At 43.2% G+C, this 24898-nt stretch overlaps 1 protein-coding gene across 1 annotated transcript in view; it reads right to left on the bottom strand.

Annotated features, from left to right (window-relative positions):
- LOC124555078 (kinesin-like protein KIF12) overlaps positions 1-24898 on the bottom strand; it is a 653823-nt gene that overhangs the window by 153933 nt on the left and 474992 nt on the right. The window contains exon 10 of the mRNA XM_047128907.1: positions 22720-22864. Coding sequence (XP_046984863.1) covers positions 22720-22864 — 145 coding nt within the window. The remainder of the gene's footprint in view (positions 1-22719; positions 22865-24898) is intronic.

Raw genomic sequence — 24898 nt, 5'->3', positions numbered from 1 at the left:
TGAAATATCGTCTCAGTTATGTGACTGGATTTGTGACTTCCTGTCAGAGAGATCACAGTTCGTAGTAACTGACGGAAAGTCATGGAGTAAAACAGAAGTGGTTTCTGGCGTTCCCCAAGGTAGTGTTATAGGCCCTCTATTGTTCCTGATCTATATTAACGATTTGCGAGAAAATCTGAGCAGCCGTCTTAGGTTGATTGCAGATGACACTGTCGTTTATCCACTAATAAAGTCATCAGAAGATCATAACAAATTGCAAAACGATTTAGAAAAGATATCTGAATTGTGGGAAACTTGGTAGTTGACACTAAATAACGAAAAGTGTGAGGTCATCCACATGAGTGCTAAAAGGAATTCGCTAAACTTCGGTTACACGACAAGTCAGTAAAATCTAGAGGCCGTAAATTCAACTAAATACCTAGGAATTACAATTACGAACAACTTAAATTGGAATGAACACATAGAAAATGTTGTGAGGAAGACTAACCAAAGACTGCGTTTTATTGGCAGGACACTTAGGAACTGTATAAGATCTACTAAGGAGACTGCCTACACTACGCTTGTCCGTCCTCTTTTAGAATACTGCTGCGCGGTGTGGGATCCTTCCCAGATACGACAGATGGAGCACATCGAAAAAGATCAAAGAAGGCCAGCACGTTTTATATTATCGCGAAATATGGGAGGGAGTGTCACTGAATTGATACAGGATTTGGGCTGGACATCATTAAAAGAAAGAGGTTTTTCGTTGTGACGGAATCTTCTCACGAAATTCCTACCACCAACTTTCTCCTCCAAATGCGAAAATTTGACACCGACATACATAGGGAGAAACGATAACCACAATAAAATAAGGGAAATTAAAGCTCGTACGGAAACATATAGGTGTTCGTTCTTTCCGCGCTCTATACGAGATTGGAATAATAGAGAATTGTGAAGGTTGTCCGATGAACCCTCTGCCAGGCACTTAAATGTGATTTGCAGAGTATCCATGTAGATGCAGATAGAATCTGCTTCCAAACTAAACTGAATCGTTGACGGCGGTAGTTGTCTGTGGTTGACGCTCTGTACATGAAGCACATTTTACGGAACATATCAAGAATCAGGTATATTTTACGTTGTGATTACTGGAAGGCACACAGACGTGAGTAATATGAACCCAAGTTATGTTCATTCCAAGTAGCTTATATGTCACCTGCAGCACGGTAATGCACCTACATGTAAAAGATATACCCTTGTAAAATCGGATGGTACTCTTGAAAATAAAAATTTTGTAGTTCTATGCGTAAGTTAAAATTTGTCCCCCGTTTCTGCCTACATTCAAATGTTCAAGTATGTGTGAATTCCTAAGGGACCAAACTGCTGAATTCATCGGTCCCTAGATTTACACACTACATGAACTAACTTGTCCTAAGAACAAGACACACACCCATGCCCGAGGGAGGACTCGAACCTCCGGCGGGCGTGGCCGCGCAATCCGTGACATAGCGCCTCTAACCGCGCGGCCACTCCGGGCGGCTATGCCTTTATTCATGTAGAAGATTATACGGCCTTGTGAAACCGTACGAATTTCTTTAACACTCTATGCTTCTAAGGTCCTATTCAGCCCAAGAGGCCTGCCGAACTGCGCGGCTAGCATGGTGGCCACTCTCTTCGATAAACACTGGCAAGTTCTCCGAGGAGGATGGCGGTTCTGCTACGGGATCAGAACAAAAGAAGGCGCTAACCACGTACAGACGCCCTGTCACCCTCGGCGCCTCAGTGAATACTTTGATTGCATCTCTCTGCCACACTCATGCGGCTGTCGGCAACACCTGCTTCCATCGGATACCGAAACGAAGCTCGAGGCCAGAGAGAACGGCGCTCGGTCCGGCCGCTTGTGACCCACTTCTGCGTGTGCCGCGGCCTCATCGATTGACATCGACGCGGGCTTTCCGTGAAACGTTGTTCGTGTGACGTTGGCTCGTCATCCATCAGCACGATAAAACGAACGTTTGCAGCGAATGATCTAGTTGGTTATGGGAACCTTGGCAATTAGCGCAGCGGGTGCCCAGCCCGCTGTGGTGTGTATTTTAGTTTTATGGGCGCACAACAGCAAAATGGGACATAAAAGAATTGATTCTAATCTTGTCATCTACATCTGCTCGATTACTGTGTAACTGACACTCAAGTGTTTGGTAAAGGGTTCGATAACCACTTTCAGACTATCTCTAACTCGTTCCATCCTCGAACAGTACTTCGGAAAAATGAACGCCTAAATCTTCCCGCGAGAGCCCTGATTTCTCTTCTTTTATTATCTTAGTTATTTCTCTATATATTCATAGCCGTCAGCAAAATATTTTCGTATTCGGAAGAGAAAGTTGTAGATAGAATTTTCGTGACAAATAACTGAAAACTCCTTAATTTTAATGATTAATGCTCCAGTTCATTCGTCACGTTCGTGAAACACTTTCCCCTAACTCGCTGTAATAAAAAACGACTGCCCTTCTTTGAACATTTCGAGTCCTCCGTCAATGTTAACTGGTAAAGATTCCATACCAAGCAGCAATACTCCAGACAAGTGTAACGTAGGTAGTCTGCTTATTGGATTTGTTGAATCTAAGTGCTCTGCCAATAAACCGAAATTCTTGGTTTACCTTCCGAACAAATTTTTTATGCAGTGGTTCCAGTTTAAGTTGTTCGTAACTGTAAGCGCTAGATACGTAGCTGAATCGAAAATCTTTAAATTTGTGTGACGTAGCGTATAACGGAAATATAACGGAATTTTTCTGTGGATTACCTCAAATCCATTTTGTTTAGGGATAATTGCTACTTTTCGCACCATGCAGATTTCTTGTCCAAATCATTTTGCAATTCCTTTCATCTTCCGATCATTTTACCAGGCGATAAATGACAGTAGCACAGAACTGCTCAGATTTTTTCCTAAATAATTTATAGAAATTCAAAACAACAGAGGGCCTGTAAGACTTCCTTGGGGAACGCCACATGTCACTTCTGTTTCACTCGATGATTTCTTGTCAGTTACTACGAATTGCGAACTTTCTGACACGAAATCACGAATCCAAGTCACACAACTGAAACGATACTCCACAGACATGCAATCTGCTTAAACACTGCTTGTGAGGAACAGTGTCAAAAGCCTTCTGGGAATCTAGAAATATGGAGTGTAATTGAGATCCCCTACTGGTAGCAATGAAACAGAAATGATGTTACTGTAGGTAAATATCCTACAGCCGTTAATTAAAAAAATGTAAAGTTGTCGACAGATTTGAGAAACAACCTGGACATTCTATTTAAAACAATGAGCTACTGCGTTACTCTTACGAAATATTACGTTTTGTGCGACTGATGGTATCACGAACATTTGGTATGAATTGAGAAAGATGAGTTTGGATAATTCAAACATGTTGAAAATCCTACTGACTAGGGAGAAGTCACAAAGAGAGCAACACAGGCTTCAATCTTGGGACCCTTCCATTAGTATCCTGCCACTCCAGCGATGTGTGCTGGAAGAGTGGCGCTGATGTCATCTGTATGAGCCACTGTTCCGAAGGCTGCCGCGACTACACGATATACGCCAAACCGTGGCCCACGTGCAAGGAGAACTGCGGCCACGAGATATCTGGACCCCACAACGAAATAGTCCCCTTGTCTGCCACACTTTGTGAACGCTACGCTCCGTGCAGGACCACTGGAAGTAAGTATGTCAATGAAACGGTACCAACTAAATGTCTTAACTTTGTCGAGTGCTACTGACAGCTTGCATGAATTCAAACGCGCACTTAAGAATCATCAGACTCGTCTGAAATGGCTGCTCATTCCCTGATACAGACGGCTGTTGGCTATCATAAGACCTGTAGTGTCACGTACTGTGACGCATGCGCCGCTGTCTGTCTTTCTCGTGGGCTTCATGCTGCTGATAGTGACGTCATAGCCTGAGTGCTAAGCACAGGCATAAGTGTGGTGGCTCAAGCAATTCACAGTGCGATTTCCAGCAATAAATTTTGGTACGATAGTGAAAATTGCCATGTACTGTGCATTTCACGCAGTTACATTACACTGTAAAGGATCTGTCTAGGAGAATAAGAACTATAAACACTTTTCAACAATATTACTTTAAACACAATGTACCTTTCATTTTCGAGCGTTTGTGAAATGTCAAATTTCTAAAAAATAGCGGTACAACTAGCCATGAAAGACACGCCACTATACAGAAGCCTGTATTTATTTCGAAAATGTAAGGAACTTTCGTAGTAAATTCGGTTGTATCTTATGTTCGAATAATTGTTTGTGAAAACATCTTCCAAAATTTAAGTTGTTCTCAAAACTCATATCTTTCACATCATTGCCGCAAGCAGGCCTATATTTATAAGAAAAGTGATTAGAGTTAATTTTTAGAAACAAATTTATGAACTAATCACTCAACGACTATATGGAATATTAAATAAGATGGATGCTGTCAGCTGCCTGTGAGCAGACTAAGTAAATATGAGATAATGTCACTGTACATCCTGCTTGCAGCGAACACATCACTGCTGGCTTTGGAGTTAGCGGTCCCATTTACGAATTTTAATAAACAAAGTTATACAGGACAATTATACATGACAACCTAAGTATACAGTAAGCTTAAATCATTATGAGAGGATTGTATTGTCACCTTCAAAGGGGATTGTCCGATTTGCCCTGTCGATTTTCAAGAAGCATGTAGTCAACGTAAATAATTGTGAATGAAGTTGCGAACTAGATGTACTCACTATCTATAGTATCGATATAATCATATTCTTTGTAAGCCTTGTTTTAGACCAAAGATGTTAGAGTAACTCAGAGAGTATCAGTGTGTAGTGTGTGTTCTACAGTTTGGGTATGTACTTTATTTCCAAAGGGTGGAAGCTGGCCTGCTGTGTAGTGATGCAGCATTGTTTAAAAAAGGATTTTGTAATAACATGTTTTGAAGAATATTGAAGATATTGAGCAATTATTAATGGAAGAATTACAAACTCAAATGTTAAGGTAACTCAGTTTCTTTCATATTTGTAAGTGCGTACTTTCTTATTGTTAGGACATTGCGTACAGCTGGAGTTTACTGTAGAAATATTGTAATCCAGCATATCGTTTTGCCTTATAATTGAAACAAGTGTCAAGGAAAGTAATTGTGGACAGGGCAATTACTGAGAAATGCTTTTATAACTTGTCTATTTATGAGAACCTTGTGAAAGGGTGTATTATTGTTATAGATTAATTATACTAAGAGTCTTTGTTCTTATTTATCAGTCGTTAAGTTTAGTTTCTCATTTTTCATTCTTTATCTTTATGAATGTGTTTGTCTACTCGCGTTAAACATCGCTACTTGTGTGCTGCAGAAGCATTTTTATGAAAAGTGATAAGATACGGGCATGCCTTGCTTAGCAAGTACGGTAAATGAGATTTGATTTTTGACAGTTTCATCACTATCTTAATAGTAACAGATTGCAGCACAGACGAGAGTTCCGTGCGCACAGATAGGCCAACGAATTTAATTATCATAAGGTACAGTGATTGTCAGAGTGTACTTGTGAAAATAATGTCATGTCAATTCAAAACGTTTCATATCAGTAACAGATTTCAGGAAAGTACTGTCTCGTGAGTTTTCAAGCAGTTTTAATAGACAATCAGATGCGTTAACTTTTATTTTCATTTGCTCTCCAATAATAACTGAGGTTCAGTGATTGTTTACAAGACTAAAATAAAGATAAGCTAATTTCAAGGTCAACATCTTTAATCCGAATCATTTTTGTTTTGCAGTCAGATGGCTGCGTAAATTTATTTGAAAACGGATTACTCTCTCGCAGGCGAATTGTTTGATGTACCGACTAAACTGTGAGTTTCACACACTTCCGTACAAGTGATAATATTTAAACAGTTCCTTACACTGAGAGTCACGTTTTATAGTATTACAATAAGTTTTATACATTTTATGGATTACAACCAGACACCTTCAAACACGAGTTTAGAAGTTTAGCACTAAACTGTCAGCCTCTAAGCGACAGTAAGTCCAAATTCGAGGGCAAAGCCATCTGTGAAGTTCACCAGTTATTATTTACGCCAGCCCAGACCTTCTTCTGGCTAGAATGTGCAGCTGTTTAGGTAAACCATAGAATACTGAGAATGTTGTTATTTATAAAAACATCGAATATTCCAGAAGTGTTACATTCTGACACTAAATGACAAATAGTAGTTGGTGGCCAGGTTTGAACTGGCGCCCAGCATCATGCCAGTCTACTGCACTAACCACTACGCCATGCTGCATGTACAACAGCTCCTGGTGTTGTTTTCTCTCCTAGAGAAACAACGACCAACAGTCTCAGTCAATCTCTCGTCAATGATCTGCTGTATGGTAGCGCTAGAGGATCCTCACGTTCTGGGTCTGTTGATATATCCTCCTGACTAATATGAGCATCGAAACTAGTCCCTCTCATCGAAGCTTTCACGACCGTAGAGTGAGTCTTCAGTTTCCTTGAACCTGCCTTAATCGAACTACGCCTCAGGATTGTATTAGGGCTTGATACAGAGGACATTGACGACATCTCTGTGATTTTCTCTTCTACAGGAAGTATCATAATCCTCAACTTCATATGTGAGGGCCGAAATCGATGAAGGATACGATACGGCTGATAGAAGCGCTTTACTAACTTTTCCCACAGTCCCACTTCCAACACTGGTTTAAAAATCCGCACCAAGTCTCCCGGGCTATATCTTACTGACCAACGCTTGGTATTACAGCAATATCGGTCTTTCTCCCGGGTATCCAGCTTCCATATAGGAGCCAGATGCTTGATTCTTTAGTCGTGGTGATTCATGTAGTCATTCTAAATATCCTCCAGTTGAAATGGGAACAGTGTATCCATTGATATTTTGGCGTCACGACTGTGGAGTAGAAAAAGTGGCGTAACCTGTAGAGTCTTACCTCGCAGTGTTGTGTGCGATTGTCAGGACAGACAGTATTGTATTTCAGTCTCTCTGTTTGATCTTAGAACGTATCTGCTAGTGTCCAACTAAAGTGTTCTGTTAGGCTATTCGTCTGTGGATGGTAGGCCGTTGTGACCTGTGGACGTTGTCGCAAAGTGAAATTATGTGTGATACTAATCTCGCCTGGAAAACATTTTCATGATCAGAAATCATCACACAGGGTTCTCCTTGCTTCTCAATTATGTCTTCTACAATGAACTTTGCAATTTTCGGAGCTTTCGCAGTCGGCGCAACGTTGGTGACAGTATAACGGATGAGGCAGTCAGGACCGATTATTATTCATCGATCCCCATTTGTCGACTTAACAAACCTCCCAAAAAGGCCGATGCCATTTCATTGGAGTTGCACTGCTATAGGCGAAATTGGTGCCAAAAACCTCTGAGGTAAGTGTGGCACATGATTTTGTCATCGGTATTCCTTACTGTGGTTCACATCGTGTCTAATGGATCGGTACAGACCTGGTCAGTGATACGTCTTATTCTGTCTAGACGCTCTAGGAATCCCAGGTGACAATATAATGGAGCATTACAGAAACATTTTAGGCTAACTGGCCGTAGATGAGTTGGGTTGATGAGCGAACATTACCGCCCCACTGGATCATAGGTAATCTTATACAATGTTCTGTTTATTAAACAGAATCCTCCTACTTCAATAATTCTATGGTTTTCATCAGTGAGGATCTTGCCTCTGTTCAGCAACAATGCCATTTACTTCACCAATAACAGAATTCATCCACACTGCTGTTTCCCCCAGAAGATTCGTCGAAAAGCAGTCAGTGTCCGTGTATTTGCACCCATTCTTGTAAACCACCGTAACGTCATATTCTTAAAGCCTTAGTGCCCATTCTGCTAGTTGACCAGAAGGATTCTTCAGGGTAGTCAGCTTAGAGAATGGTAGTGCGTCTGAACTGTGAACGGTTTGCCAAATAAATACAACCAGAACTTGTTGGATCATCCAGACCATTGCAAGCCGCTCTTTTCAGTTGTAGAGAAGTTGGACTGTACTTTAGAAGCATAAGCTACCACCTTTTCAGCAACTTCCGGAATTTCCACCAGAACTGCACTCATTCTATAACAGCTAGTGTCGGTGAGAAGTTATGTCTCGGCATTCTAGTCATACAGTGCTGGGACTGGACAAGATGTTAGGGCCTCCTTAAGGACAATGAAAGATGTTTCTTGCATCTCGTTCGAGGAAGATATGGCGTCTCCCTGCAGTAGTTATTGTAGGGTCGTGCCTTGGACAGAAGTCTTTTATGAACTGCCAGTAGTACAGACACATTCCTAGGAGACTTCTCACATCACAGTAGTACTGAAGAGTCGTAAAATCTGTGCCTGCTCCTTTTTTCTCTGGATAAGAAAGGACTTCATCACCATTCACTACAAGGGTGTCGAAGATGCACTTTTTTGGATTCAAATGGAAGACTGCAGTCCGAGCACACTTCAACACGATTATAAGGCAGCGTTGATGTTTTTCAAACGTCTTCGAAAAAACGATAATGTTATCCAGACAGCGAAGACGCTTCATCCACTTAAGCTGTAGAAGCAAGTTGTCTGTCACATGTTCGAGGATGGACGGAGTGCTACACAATCTAAATGGCATAACTTTAAACTCAAGGAGGTTGTCTTTGCCTGCTGAGCCTCATTAACTTCGATTTATCAGTAGGTCTTCTACATGTCACAGCTGAGAAATAGTTTGCTCTTTGCTGCTTATTGATGGCGGTCGGATATCAACCATCCACAGCAATCTTTGTTATGTATGCTTGTTGGAATGGCTTCGTTAATCTGGAGCTCTGGTCTTCCACAATCTATGACTGGTTATGTTGCGTGCAAGAAGACCCATCTGAAAATAACATTATAACTATATTCTGATAAAACTAGAAATTAGAAGTGCTGTGTTCTTTTATTGGTACTTGTTCTTCCAATACATGTTCCTGTTAGCTCTACAAATTTTTCCGTTTACGAATTTCAAGAAATGCTTTCGTTTCACGGAACATGGTCTTCTTAGCTAACGACGATGCGCATGTGACATTACAGAAAAAGAGCTGACTAGCACCCAGAAAGCTTGGCCGCCGTTAATGACGTTAGTGAGATTTCCTGACATCTTGGTACCTGTCGTCCATGGAGGATTTGCATATGTGGCAACCTCATCTCTATAAACGGTAGCTTCGCTTAGTTTTCGTGTAGTTGGCAGCTAGGTGAGCGGCTGGTACCTCTGTATGGCGTTGAGGAAGGGCTGCTGCAAGTTGGGGAGCGACTTTGTCTAGGGTATGGCAATGGGCTGCGGCCCACAGGTCGCCTATAATCGTCTGCAGCTGACTGGCGTGAATGTAACTGTTGTGATGATTGACATCTGGCGGCATAGTAGTCGTCGGAAACTCACCTTTTTTTCTCTGCAGCAGCGTACAACCTGTCCAGGGGATCCTGGCCCGGAAAGAAAGAGGCGTGTCGTACTCTGTTGTCCAAACGTCTACTCTTCTGCGAGGCGTTCAACTTGACGTAGGAGTTGGTTTCACCTGCACTGGTCGGATAAGGAGTTGTCGTTTGATGGCTGTGGCGTAATTCCGAGTTGGCCGAATCTATTCTTCTTGGTGCGTGCTGGAGATTGGTGCGAAAGATCGATACAACTCTTCAACATTCTCTATTACCTCCTGTCGCATCGGGTCACATTCAAGGCTGCCACCTCTTGTGTACTCGGTGCGACAGTTCTGGCTATCATGCACCGATGTATCTCCTCTCTTACTATCTGGCGTAAGAGAGTGGTTTTCCACTAGTACCATAAGGACCACATTAGGCAGTTGTTCGTACCTCTTTCGCCTAACTCTTTTTCCTGCTGATTTCCTCGATTAGTTGGCACCACTTGATGAATTCTTTTGTCGTTGAGACACCGTTTACCAGAAGAGGTTGCTATATGTCGTCTGCGACTCCTTCCATCAAGCGTGAAACTTTGTTGGCTTCTGCCCCATGCCGCTGGGCCCAGTTCTTCAGTTGTCCTGCTAAGCGGACTTGCTGTTGAGAATCGCCAAACGTTTAGTACAGTTCGGCCTGAAACGTGTTCCAGCTATTGAGCTTCTCTGCATTGTTCTCGAACCAGTGTTGGCTGGGCTGTCCAAGTATACATTTGTCAAACACGTAAGGTCATTACATTCTTTGTATTTGGTAACACGGTCGAACCGATCATGTCATTTAGTTGGGAGCTTACCAGCGACTCTGGAAAATAGTGATGGATGCCTGAAGGGCAGTTGACTTGCTGCTCTTTTGGAATACATTTGTCTCCTGAGTATACGAATCTTAGGAGTGAGAAACTGCTTGTATTCAGGTTCTTCAAACTATGTCACATCTAAAACACACTCAAGTCCAAATCCGAGGGCAAGGTCGTCAATGGAGTTACACACTTTTAATGAAATCACGTTTATTACAGACACTAACTTACAGGTAGAACAGAACTGACCTCCTGGACGGAGAAAGCACCTAGTTATACAAACATGGCATATTTCAGACTGCTGTTATTTATACATACATCGAATATTCGAATATACAGACATTACATAGATATTTCAAGAATCTTCCGCAAATAATAACTTCCAAGTGACAAATAATTGCCAGAGGTCGGAATTCTACTGGCGACGCGTCGCACATGGGTAAGGGATGCCAGGCACTACGCCACCCTGCATGGACTAAGCTCTTACTTGCAAGTTCATGAAGTGCTCTAAATACCTAGTAGACACTTCTTCATCAGACGTTTCTACATAACTCAGTGTCATGTCTATTACACATGATTTTCCGTTTTTTTTTTTTTGAGACATAAGACCCGCAAAACTGGTACACAGTAATTTACACCATATATTTATCTACAGCAACCAAACCTGCTCGCTTCAAGATTATTCACAAATTCACCGTGTAACAAATACAGACATAAAAAAAGTTTTGCATCACCTCGGTTGCGAGACTTCCGGAACCTCTACAGAAAATTGGAATAGAGATCAACATAAACATCACTTCCGCCCTTTTTATTGCTCATTAAAATCACACATAGCATGTTGTGTCACCCCACAGCGAGAACTTAAAAGGTGGTGCTCCAAATTGTTGTACACACCGGTACCTCTAATATCCAGAAGCACGTCCTCTTGCATTGATGCATGCCTATATTCGTCGTGGCATACTATCCACAAGTTCATCAAGGCACTGTTGGTCCAGATTGTCCCACTCCTTAACGGAGATTCGGCTTAGATCCCTCAGAGTGGTTGGTGGGTCATGTCGTCCATAAACAGCTCTTTTCAATCTATCCCCGGCATGTTCGATAGGGTTCATATCTGTAGAACATCCTGGCCACTCTAGTCGAGCGATGTCGTTTTCGTGAAGGAAGTCGTTCACAATATGTGCACGATGGGGGCGCGAATTTTCGTCCAGGAAGACGAATGCCTCGCCAATATGCTGCTGATATGGTAGCTCTATCGGTCGGAGGATGGCATTCACGTATGATACAGCCGTTAGGGCGCCTTCCATGACCACCAAAACGGCGCCTTCTATGACCACCAGCGGCGTACGTAGGCCCCACATAATGCCATCCCAAAACAGTAGGGAACCTCCATCTTGCTGTACTCGCTAGACAATGTGTCTAAGGCGTTCAGCCTGACGGGGTTGCCTCCAGACACGTCTCCGACGATTGTCTGGTTGAGGGCATATGCGACTCATCGGTGAAGAGAACGTGATGCCAAACCTGAGCGGTCCATTTGGCATGTTGTTGGGCCCATACGTACCCCGCCGCATGGTGTTGTGGTTGCAAAGATGGACCCCTCCATAGACGTCGGGAGTGAAGTTGCGCATCATGCAGCCTATCGCGCACAGTTTGAGTCGGAACGCGACGTCCTGTGGCTGCACGAAAAGCATTATTCAACATGATGTCATTGCTTTCAGGGTTCCCCATAATTCGTAGGTAGCGGTCATCCACTGCAGTAATAGCTCTTGGGTGGCCTGAGCGAGGCATGTCATCGACAGTTCCTGTCTCTCTGTATCACCTCCACGTCCGAACAAGACCGCTTTGGTTCACTCCGAGACGCCTGGACACTTCTCTTGTTGAGAGCTCTTCCTGGCACAAAGTAACAATGTGGACGCGATCGAACCGCTGTAATGACCGTCTAAGCATGGTGAACCACAGACAACACGAGCCTCCTTCCTGGTGGAATGACTGAAACTGATCGGCTGTCGGACCCCCTCCGTCTAACAGGCGCTGCTAATGCATGGTTATTTACATTTTTGGGCGGGTTTAGTGACATCTCTGTGGGACTGTGTCTGTGGTACAATATCCACAGTCAACGTCTATCTTAATGAGTTCTGGGAGCTGGGGTGTTGCAAAACTTTTTTTAAGTGTGTATTTGCAACCTAGAAAACTGCTGAAAACATATTCAGTTAAATGAGTATACGGTTTTTGTATACAGGAAATAAATAAATATATCAGTTGTAAGTTTTACGATATGTTTATAGGTAGCTAAAAGCAGTGGTAAACTTTTCTCGTGCATTATAAATATTCTGAGATAATTAGTACTGGCTTCATCATCAGCATGGAGCCCACAGCCGTAGCCTATGTAATTATGACTCGTCCGTAGCCTACAGGACTTCAAACATATAGAGGCATTTCATGTAAGGCTCTCCCTGTCGCGGCACCGGTTTTGTGGGGCATCTGCCAACTGCGGTAGGCTCTATATCCCGTATGCTACGCAAGCGTACTCATATACAGGGTGTTTAAAAAATGACCGGTATATTTGAAACGGCAATAAAAACTAAACGAGCAGCGATAGAAATACACCGTTTGTTGCAATATGCTTGGAACAACAGTACATTTTCAGGCAGACAAACTTTCGAAATTACAGTAGTTACAATTTTCAACAACAGATGGCGCTGCGGTCTGGGAAACTCTATAGTACGATATTTTCCACATATCCACCATGCGTAGCAATAATATGGCGTAGTCTCTGAATGTAATTACCCGAAACCTTTGACAACGTGTCTGGCGGAATGGCTTCACATGCAGATGAGATGTACTGCTTCAGCTGTTCAATTGTTTCTGGATTCTGGCGGTACACCTGGTCTTTCAAGTGTCTCCACAGAAAGAAGTCACAGGGGTTCATGTCTGGCGAATAGGGAGGCCAATCCACGCCGCCTCCTGTATGTTTCGGATAGCCCAAAGCAATCACACGATCATCGAAATATTCATTCAGGAAATTAAAGACGTCGGCCGTGCGATGTGGCCGGGCACCATCTTGCATAAACCACGAGTTGTTCGCAGTGTCGTCTAAGGCAGTTTGTACCGCCACAAATTCACGAAGAATGTCCAGATAGCGTGATGCAGTAATTGTTTCGGATCTGAAAAATGGCCAATGATTCCTTTGGAAGAAATGGCGGCCCAGACCAGTCCTTTTTGAGGATGCAGGGACGATGGGACTGCAACATGTGGCTTTTCGCTTACCCATATGCGCCAGTTCTGTTTATTGACGAAGCCGTCCAGGTAAAAATAAGCTTCGTCAGTAAACCAAATGCTGCCCACATGCATATCGCCGTCATCAATCCTGTGCACTATATCGTTAGCGAATGTCTCTCGTGCAGCAATGGTAGCGGCGCTGAGGGGTTGCCGCATTTGAATTTTGTATGGATAGAGGTGTAAACTCTGGCGCATGAGACGATACGTGGACGTTGGCGTCATTTGGACCGCAGCTGCAATACAGCGAACGGAAACCCGAGGCCGCTGTTGGATCACCTGCTGCACTAGCTGCGCGTTGCCCTCTGTGGTTGCCGTACGCGGTCGCCCTACGTTTCCAGCACGTTCATCCGTCACGTTCCCAGTCCGTTGAAATTTTTCAAACAGATCCTTTATTGTATCGCTTTTCGGTCCTTTGGTTACATTAAACCTCCGTTGAAAACTTCGTCTTGTTGCAACAACACTGTGTTCTAGGCGGTGGAATTCCAACACCAGAAAAATCATCTGTTCTAAGGAATAAACCATGTTGTCTACAGCACACTTGCACGTTGTGAACAGCACACGCTTACAGCAGAAAGACGACGTACAGAATGGCGCACCCACAGACTGCGTTGTCTTCTATATCTTTCACATCACTTGCAGCGCCATCTGTTGTTGAAAATTGTAACTACTGTAATTTCGAAAGTTTGTCCGCCTGAAAATGTACTGTTGTTCCAAGCATATTGCAACAAACGGTGTATTTCTATCGCTGCTCGTTTAGTTTTTATTGCCATTTCAAATATACCGGTCATTTTTGAAACACCCTGTATATGCTACATAGGAATGACTGTTAAGCCCTGTAGAAGAAATTAATACCCAGATTGTCTGGCGGTTGGGTATAATATATCTCGTTAGTAGCCTCCATATGCTGATTCTCGAATACAACACTTAAATCGCTTTCTGGACCTGGACCCAGACTTTGAACTTTTCGTAACTGAGTTGCTGTTTAAGATATTTCTGGCTTTGTTAATCGATATTGATATAAGCTCACGTTACTTGCAGATGTAAGATTTGCTGTATACTTCATTTAGGGCCATCGACGTAGCATCGATACTTGGCTTTCATATGCTGCTTTGTTCACTGCAGCTACCTATCTAGTTTGTGTCAGGTAACAACACAAAAATATTGTCGGAGGGAATGAAACAGAAGAAATTGTTGACCATGTTTTTCAGAGAACTAGTGATTCTCTCAAATACACGTTGGAAATTATTAAACTATATGAAAAGAAACGTAAATTAGTTACAAACTACGGCGGGCACACCCTTTATTCAACATATAACCGCCACTACAGATATTCGGATTTGGGTTATGACATGTTCAATATGCCTGCCATCATCGGCGATGATGTGGCGCAGACGACTAACGAAATTCTGCATGACCCACTGGAGTGTCGGAACATCGATGCGTCGATGACTTCCTAAATGGCTGTTTTCAACTCGGAAATGGTTATGGTGTTATTGCTGTATCCCTTGTCTTTAATATAACCCCACAAAAAAGGAGTCGCATGTATTCAGATCCGGAGAATACGGCGACCAATCGAGGCCCATGCCAGTGGCCTCTGGGTACCCCAGAGCCAGAATGCTGTCTTCAAAGTGCTCCTCCAGGACATCAAACACTCTGCTGCTTCGAGAGGGTCGAGCTCCGCCTTGCATAAACGACACCTTGTCGAAATCAGGCTCATTTTGGATAATGGGGATGAGATCATCTTCCAAAACCTTCATGTACCGTTCGGTAGTCACCGTGCCATCAAGGAATATCGCACCGATTATTCCATTGGACATTGCACAGTACACAATCACCCGTTGAGTTTTGCTTATTGACGAACTCAACCAAATGAAAGTGGGCCTCATCGCTAAACCAAACCACGCGTGCCCCGACGCCAACAGTGCAGTTTGAACGTCGTAACGCAAACCGTTCGGAAGTTATGACGCTTTTATTTCATACATCTCAATAATTGCCACCCTGTAGAACCTTCATTAATTTTGAAAAAAAAAAGATTCTAGTAAATTTAGTTCCACACAGGAAATATGATAACACCAGCGACGTATCACTTGAGAAGGGATCAGTAAATAAGGTGGAATATTCCAAAATTATGGGTGCATATATTGATGAAGCCTTGGACAGGAAGACGAAATAATGATGGGTTCACCACTGGGACCAGCAATTTTTTCATGGAGAAATTAGGCAAACAAGTGCTGGCTATTGCCCATTGACCCTTCCCCCTTCCGACCCTCATCAGATATGTTGATAACACATTCTTAATCTGGTCGCATGGCAGTGCGGTGCTGAGCAATTCACCGACAATAGGAACGGAGCGATACACAATCGCAGATTTACAACGGACATGGAGAAGGACGGGAACTTGCCTTTCTTTGATGTGCAGGCCGAATGGAAAGCAGATGGACGAATCGACCATTCTGTGCATCGGACAGCGGCGGCGTAGCTTTAATTCACAGATCTAGGACTAGTTCAAAAGGACCTCTTCTGCTCCGAGCTGAAACATTTGACGACGAAGTGCACAAGAAACGGGTGTTCAGTCCACAACATTAGGTCAACTCTTTGGAGAGATCCAAGACACGATGATGTTTAACCAAACTAGGAGGACCTACACATAGCGAGGCTTCCATTTTGTGGGACAACAACGAGTAAGGTGGGAAAAGTCTCAAACAAGAAAGGGATCAGACCGGTCTCCTGACCACGAGGAACATTACAGAAATGTTGCGACCTGTTAGAGATAATATCGGCCTTAGAGTAGGCCTACCAGGTTATTTGTAATATCCGTTGCGAGTGGCAGCAGTTACGTGGAGCAGTCTATACGGACTATTTCCGATCGATGCGTTCAACATCAACGTCATCTTAAGTACAAAAATTTTCAAAAATCAGCTATGGCCGAGCACAGTCTGAATATAAGAGAACTTCGGACTAGTGGGGCTCTGTGGCTGGGGAAGCAGTGGAAATTAGACTGTGTACTACGAGCTTCTATAGAGACGACGACTATGCACTTAGCAATGCACAGATGCGTGCGCTTGACAAAGAAAGATCACCGCCTAATGTGAGTGGTGCGCCAGAAGAGATGATGGGTAGCAAATTACAGACATAATCTACGGACGCAGAGGGCGCACCTTACCATTCGCTTAGTGGTGTCAACGTGAAGTTATATAGCCAATCAGACGCCATCTACTGGGCAATAAAGTGGGAACCTCGTCAGTTTGACGACAGTCAGACATAGCCCCTGACGACGATGATGAAGGCAGTCGAGAAAGCATGGGACATTATCCGAATTTGATGCGGTAACTTAACCGCTCGCTTTTTAACCAAATAAACCCATATACTAAAATGATTTACTTACTTACTCATAATTTCTCACGACCGCAAAGGTGAAGTGAACGTCCCCGCATACTGTGTTCTGGATAAATATGCAAACTGCTTTTTTATAACCGCAGATGTAGAAATAGGGCCGCAACACTCACACATTCTTTGGTCATAAACTAGTTCCCCGAGCAGTAGGAACTTCGAATTTCACCTAGTTTGGGATTCCCCGAGCAGAAACGAAACGAATGGTGACTCACGTACCAGACTTATGTGTGCACACCAGAAAGTACGTATAAAATACACTGAAGCGCCAAAGAAACTGGTATAGGCATGCGTATTCAAATACAGAGATATGTAAACAGGCAGAATACGGCGTTGCGGTCGGCAACGCCTATATACGACAAGAAGTGTCTGGCGCAGTTTTTGGATCTGTTACTACTGTTACAATGGCAGGCTATCAAGATGTAAGTGAGTTTGAACGTGGTGTCATAATCGGCGCACGAGCGATGGGACACAGCATCTCCGAGGTAGCGATGAAGTGGAGATTTTCCAGCACGATGGTTTCACGAGTGTAAGGTGATTATCAGGAATCCGGTAAAACATCAAATCTCCAACATCGCTGTGGCCGGAAAAAGATCCTGCAAGAACGACGACTGAAGAGAATCGTTCAACGTGACAGAAATGCAACCCTTCCGAAAATTGCTGCAGATTTCAATGCTGGGCTATCAAAAAGTGTCAGCGTGCGAACCATTCAACGAAACATCACAGATATGGGCTTTCTGAGCCGAAGGCCCACTCGTGTACCCTTGATGACTGCACGACACAAAGCCTTACGTCTCGCCTGGGCCCGTCAACACCGACACTGGACTATTGATGATTGGAAACATGTTGCCTGATCGGACGAGTCTCGTTTCAAATTGTATAGAGCGGATGGACGTGTACGGGTATGGAGACAACCTCATGAATCTATGGACCCTGCATGTCAGCAGGGGACTGTTCAAGCTGGTGGAAGCTCTGTAATGCAGTTGGTGTGATATGGGACCCCTGCTACGTCTAGATACGAGTCTGACAGGTGACACGTACGCAAGCATCCTGTCTGATCACCTGCACCCACTCATATCCACTGTGGATCCCGACAGACTTGGACAATTCCAGCAGGACAATGTGACATCCCACACCTCCAGAATTGCTACACAGTGGCTCCAGGAACACTCTGCTCAGCTTAAACACTTCCGATAGCCACCAAACTCTCCAGACATGAACATTATTGCGCCTTTTCGGGATGTCTTGCAACGTGTTGTTCAGAAGAGATCTCCACTCCCTCGTACTCTTACGGATTTATGGACAGCCCTGCAGGATTCATGGTGTCAGTTCCCTCCAGCACTAGTTCAGACATTAGTCGAGTACATGCCACGTCTTGTTGCTCCACTTCTGCGTGCTCACGGATGCCCTTCACGATATTAGGCAGGTGTGGCAGTTTCTTTGGTACTTCAGTTTATGACTGTGTCAGTGTGTAATGTATTCTTTAAATACCTTACGCATTCACGAAAGGTGTGTTATACTATCAAAATAATCAATGAGCTGGATGTAAAGGTAAACTACTAATAATTAATTTTAAAAAAGCGTCAAAAAGAGGCACCTTGGGACTTTACGGTTACCTGGACGAAATTATAATTTGTTAAGGGAAGGAATGCTGTAGAAAATGGTCATATCGTTAGTGGTCAGTTGTTTCCATTCATAGATGGGGTTTACCCTATCGAATGTGGCACTTACCATCACACTAATGGCCCCAGTAGACGTACCCAGAGAACGTTCTACCATACCCAACACTTCTGATATCTCATTGATACCCAGCATGGGATTCACAAATTTTCGTTACGCTATTGTCAGTAGGAGACAATAAAATAAGGCACGTACATCACACTGACAATGACATTCGCGAAGTCAAGGGACATCTCACGCGAGACAGATTAAAGTCACAGTTCATGAAAGAGACATACAGTGGGCCGGAAAGGAGGAATTCTGCATTTCGAGGCCCGTCTGTTAGCATTACTCCGAGACATTATTCTCGATTGAAGTATCAGAAGACAGATTTGTATAAATGAAGGCAAGCTGTCTTAGATGAACGTGCAACTATGGGGGTTGGCCAAAAATTTGAAAACAACAAAAACACGATAGATTATGATGCCTAATACGGTGTAGAAAGACAGTTGGCATTCAAAACAGCTTTTAGTGTCTCGGAATGGATAAATACTGGCCCTGTATGGTTTTTAAGGGAATATTATACCATTCTTCCTGCAAAATCGTGGTATGTGAGGGATCGACGATAGAGATAGTTAGTTATCAAGTATCTTTCTCTCCCAACTAGAGTCACATTCTAAATAGCGACAGAAATCGGCCGCGGCCTTAACAGAGCAAGAATCCCAGCATTCACATGATGTGATTTAGGAAGACCTGACTTTGAATGGACGGGCGAGGATTCCATCACCGTTCCTTTGCAATGCCAGAGCATTGGCTTGATCACTATGCTAACTCGCCCAGTGGAGTATTAACCAAATTTCAGTTCATGTTTTGCGTCCGCATTGTATCGCTTTCGATTTTGTTTCACTCAAACTAAAATGAAACTTAATTTTACCAAAGATCTGACATCGTATATAAAGGGTAGTCGAAAACAGTCTGCAACGCTTGTAATGCTGTTAACGGTAGGGTGTGCTGAGAAACAATTGCTAAAAATGAAGTTGTATACTTTGCGCCGTTTCCGAGTTATTTAGCATTGAAGTTGGCCTATCAGGCAGTGCGCGCACAAGTTCAAGCGAACTGCCAGATACAATAAATTAGTGTCAGTTGTTCTCACAGCGCACGAGAGTGCTCAGCCTTTGGCTCGGGTTCAGTCCTTAGTACCGTCCCATGTCCAATTTTAGCGTCACTCTCTTGTTAGGTTTTAGGAAACCACAGGAAGAACATGTTTGGCGACACCATGTCTGGCGGGCCGCTTGGATTTACTCACGAAATGGGCTGACTGACTAAAGGCAATGTTAAAGTAACACGGAAACGGCGCAACGTATCGAATTTTTGCTTGACAATTATTTTTCAGCACAAGCTACCTTGCAACACATCTACAACCTTTTCAAACAGTTACTGACCATTCCGTAAATAAATGGATGTTTGAGACTAAGAGACTTTGACACCGTTTGACCGATCAACATGAAAGTTGGCACATAAGGGTGCTCTAAAATTCCCCTTAAGGCTCCTAGGACTTGTAGAGAACACTGAGTAGATAGTGTTTTGAACTGCCCAGAAACTACCGTTTCCGTGCGAGAATCATTTGAAAACATGCTGGTAACGCGACCACATTTACAAGTAACTTATTAGGTGTGACCTAGTACATCATTATTTTACAATTCCATTCATTAATAACCCAACAAACAAAGAGGAAAGTTAACCAGTTTTCACTACTAAAGCTGTTTACAGTTAAACCGTTTTATTCTTTTGAAAGACGGATTAGCCTTTTGATTCACTACAAGTAAGGTGCATACACTGTATGTACGAATGATATTCGTAGAATGAACGGTTTTTAGTTCTACCTCTTCTAATTCGGGTGTGCGGCGTGTGCTTGGAGCACCAGTTACGTCTGTTGACGATGAAGGTACCCCTTTCTCTAAGCCATGGCGCAATTGTGGCGAAAAGTGTATACGATGTATAGGGACGTTGTGGATAACGACCTCGATAAATGCGAAGAGCAGACCTTCCATTACCGTGAGCTTTTGAGCTTTGCCGTACAAAAGGATCGTGTCGGTGTATTCCGCAAACGTGTACTCAGCCATGTTGCTCTAACACTCACAGACATGTGAATGAGCCTCTAACCAGGTGAGAGAGGTAGGACAGACGTCACATGACATCAGCCGATCAGACGTAACCCCTCCCCCCCTCCTCCCCCCACACACGGCTAACCTTTTGCATACCTACGTAGAAAACATTTTTTCAGACGGCTGTGGCACAGGAACGGTACTTTTCCGGACATGATTTCCAATTAAAAACATTGTCTACTCAGTGCCCTCTACAATTCCTACAAATCTGTAAGGGGAATTTTCGAGCACACCGTACATATATTTTTACATGGAGAAGATTTCTACGCTATCTACTTTGCTGAACCTCGCCAATAAATAGCACCGCAGAATATCTATACCGTTAAGTCAACTGAAAAATCGTTTCGCACCTCACTCCTCAATAATAAGAAATAGTGGTTGTGACCATGGTTAGTAATTGGTGATTGAGTTTGAAATGGCATACCATTTTCATTCTGTTGAGTGCTAGCCGTCAATGTGAATGACGATTCTTCTTCTGTTAATAGGCGAATGACATTCCACTCTCCTTTTGTCTTTGGACGGCCCATCTCCCACCAAAAATGAAGTACTGGAAATTACTTGAAATACCACCCAAAAAATCAAACATTGGAAGATCAATTAGACATGTGCGAAAACTATCAGCCAGTAGACCTGCTGACGCTTCTAAAGAGCGAGACGCGCGGAGTGAATCTGTGCGAATCAGAATCTGTGCTTCCAGAGCTGCTGAGAAACAGCAGGTATCGTTCCCATAGAACTTTTGCCAACTTCACAACTGAATAGCATACAAAGGGTTTTCTTCCGAAAATCGCCAACAACTTCAGGAATCACGATTGGCTGTGCTAGCGAGCTATCATGGCTCTTTATATGATGGCGTCAGTCGAAACAATAATAAGACTCAACTGAAAATTCCCGGTGCGGTTACGAAATACAAATCCGTTGACACAGTTAGAGAAGACGATCGAGCTGTTAATCACCCAGTAGAATTTCTGAATTAATTAGAGCCTGCTGGAATGTCAGCGCTCATATTGACGTTGAGAGCTGGCTGACCAGTACTGCTCCTTCGGAATCCCAACACGCCAAAGTAGTTCAACTGAGCCAGATTTTCCGTGAAAAACACTGATTCCGAATATGTTTGAAGCAACAATAATTAAGAGCAGACGTAAAGGAGGAGATGTGCTGATTCCGCGCATTCCAGTGATTCCACACTGATTTGCCCTTCACGTTCAAACGACTTGCTTTCGCGATGACAATCAACAAAGCTCAAGGGTAGTCACTGGCCGTTATCGGAATAAATTTAGAAAATCCACGTTTTTCTCATCGTGAACTACAAGCTGCTTACTCCAGAGTAAGAACTCCAAAAGCTCTGTGCATATATACATCAAATCAAAATACCGAAAATATTGTTTAGCCACTCGCGTGACGCTATTAGCATTACTTAAATTATATCAAGTTGGTTCACGTATGTAGCAAACAGAATAGTCAAAAGTATTCCTCCTTCACGCCATTTATTAATAAAATTTGTATAGTTCATCACAAATTTATAACGACAACAACATAGGAATCTCATCGATATGAACTATAGTTTTTCCACATTTTTCAACAGCGAATTATAGATTCTAAATTACATACAGATCATCCTTTTATGTGCATGCTCTGGTAAATAAATATACATAGGCAGGACAACGCCTGCCCTGGTTTTGCTAGATCTAAATAAAACCGTAGAGAACTGACAATCTTGATGTCAGAAACGGAACAGTACTCAGTTTAAAACACTGTAGAAAATATTTAAAGTTCATCGTTGGATGTAAAGAAAACACTAGATGTGACATTTTAAGAGAGCTGATTGTAGAATGCTCTGTCAGTGTTGTTACTTCTTAATTAAAGTCAGTGCAAAATGTTTGGACGGCGTTGGCACATATTTCTCACAACCTGCACATAAGTAATTTAGTGATGGCATATTCTTGAGCCGTTTTCTTTGTTAACTAGATGAATACTGCAATTATTCACAATCAGTTTCCGTTATCTCGCGAAGATATGATGAATAACTTACCGAGCACCATGAGACTTTTGTTAATGTTGTTGGCCTCCTCGAGCGTTTTGCCTTCGCTGTGTGTCTTCTTGGTCATCTCGCTGCCGGCCAGGTCCACGAAGTTGATTTTACCCTGCTTCGTTAAAAATACTCCTTCATTGCCGACCTGAAACGCGTAAGCAGACATTTTAGAAAGAGTTTAGGCAGAGACAAGATATAATGATAAAAAAAGCCGAGGTTGAGTTTGGGTTTAATATAAATTACACTGAGGGACGAAAGTCACGGGATAGCGATATGCACATATACAGATGACGGCAGTATCGCGCCCTCAAGGTATAAAAGGACAGTGCAACAGCGAAACTATCATTTGTACTCAGGTGATTCACCTAAAAAGGTTTCGGATTTGATTACGGCCACACGACGGGAAATAACAGACTCCGAATGTTTAGTGGTAGTTGGGACTAGACACATGGGACATCCATTGCGGAAATCGTTAGGAAATTCAGTATTCCGAGATCCACAGGTCCAAAATGGGCCGAGAATACTAAATTTCAGGCATTACTTCTCACCACGGTCAATGCAGTGACCGACGGTCTTCACTTAACGACCGATACCAGTGCCATTTGCGTAACATTGTCAGTGATAATAGACTAGCAACACTGCGTGAATTAACCAATAATCGCAGAAATCAACGTGGACGTACGGCGAACGCATCCGTTAGGGCAGTGCGGCGAAATTTGGCGTTAATGGGCTGTGGCAGCAGACAACCGACGCGAGAGCCTCTGCTAACAGCACGGCGTCACCTGCAGCGCCTCTCTGAGGTCGTGACCATGTCGGTTGGACCGTAGCTGACTGTAAAACCGTCGCCTAGCCAGACATTTCCTGATTTCAGTTCGTAAGAACTGACAGTAGGGCTCGAGTCTGGACCAGATCCTACGAAGCCATGGACTGAAGTAGTCAACAAGTACTGTGCAAGCTGGGATGGCTGCATAACGGTGTGCACTGTGGTTACGTGGAATATACTGGGTCCTTTGGTCCAACTGAACCAATCATTGACTGGAAATGGTTATGTTCGGTTACTTGGACACCATTTGCATTCATGGACTTAATGATCCCAAACAACGATGTAAATTGGCCACAATTGCTCGAGACTGGTGGATTCTGGACAATTCCAGCGAATAATTTGGCCACCCAGACATAAATCATAACGAAAATTTATGGAACGTAATCGAAATGTCACTTTATATGCACAAAATCCTGCACGGCGACACTTCCGCAATTGAGGACGGCTATAGAGGCAACATGGCTCAATAGTTCAGCAGGGTTATTCCAACGACTTGTTGAGTACAGGCCACGTCGAGCTGCCGCACCACATCATGGAAAAGGTATGTCCGACGCGATATTAGGAGGTATCCAAAGACTTTTGTCACCTCAGTGCAATTAATCTCAAGAGAAATTACATTATACTTATTAAACCGATTGTGGTCAAGGCTAGTGATGTAACGTGTGTGTCACTAGAGAGTGAGTGCCTTGGGTACATTTCTGTGACAGGCGAAAAAGATGAGGAAGAACTGAAGAAAAGGGAGTTCAGAAGGGCGAAATTGGAGGAGGAAGGGGAAGGAGAAGGAGGGATTGAAAAGGAACGAAAGGACTGGAGGAGAAGTAGTGGACTGAAAGAGAAGGGGTTTTGGGGAGAAGGTGTTGGAAGAGTAAGATGGAATTCTAGGAGAAAGAGCAGATCGGAGGATGCTATACAGGGAGTGGGATGGGGTGATATGACAGGAAACAATGAGAAGATGTGGATCTGATTCTTTACAAGACCCACCTCTCCCTGGTATGGAGAGATTGTTTCTTGTTTTTGGTTATTGGGTGGAGCCACTCTGGTTATACCAAGTGAGGGGGCGTAACGGAAGTGTAAACACTATGTTTTGTGTTTATTGTTCTTATTCGTCGCGGTTTTGTACTGCTTGGTAATGAAACGATGAAAAAATGATCACGTTATCGTTGCATACATTGCGACACTAGAACTGTGTGTTTTCGATGTAATTATTCAAACGTGCACCTTTTACTTCCTTGTAAAGTTTGTTGATCGCAATCAAAAAATCAAGAGGATAGCATCAATGAGTATCACAATAATGAGGAGTTTTCAATAGGAAAAGGATGTGTGTGTGTGTGTGTGTGTGTGTGTGTGTGTGTGTGT

Source organism: Schistocerca americana, chromosome 1, assembly GCF_021461395.2.
Source record: "Schistocerca americana isolate TAMUIC-IGC-003095 chromosome 1, iqSchAmer2.1, whole genome shotgun sequence".
Taxonomy (NCBI): Eukaryota; Metazoa; Arthropoda; class Insecta; order Orthoptera; family Acrididae; genus Schistocerca; species Schistocerca americana.
Note: the sequence above shows the minus strand (reverse complement) of the source record. Positions and strands in the feature narration are given on the sequence as shown.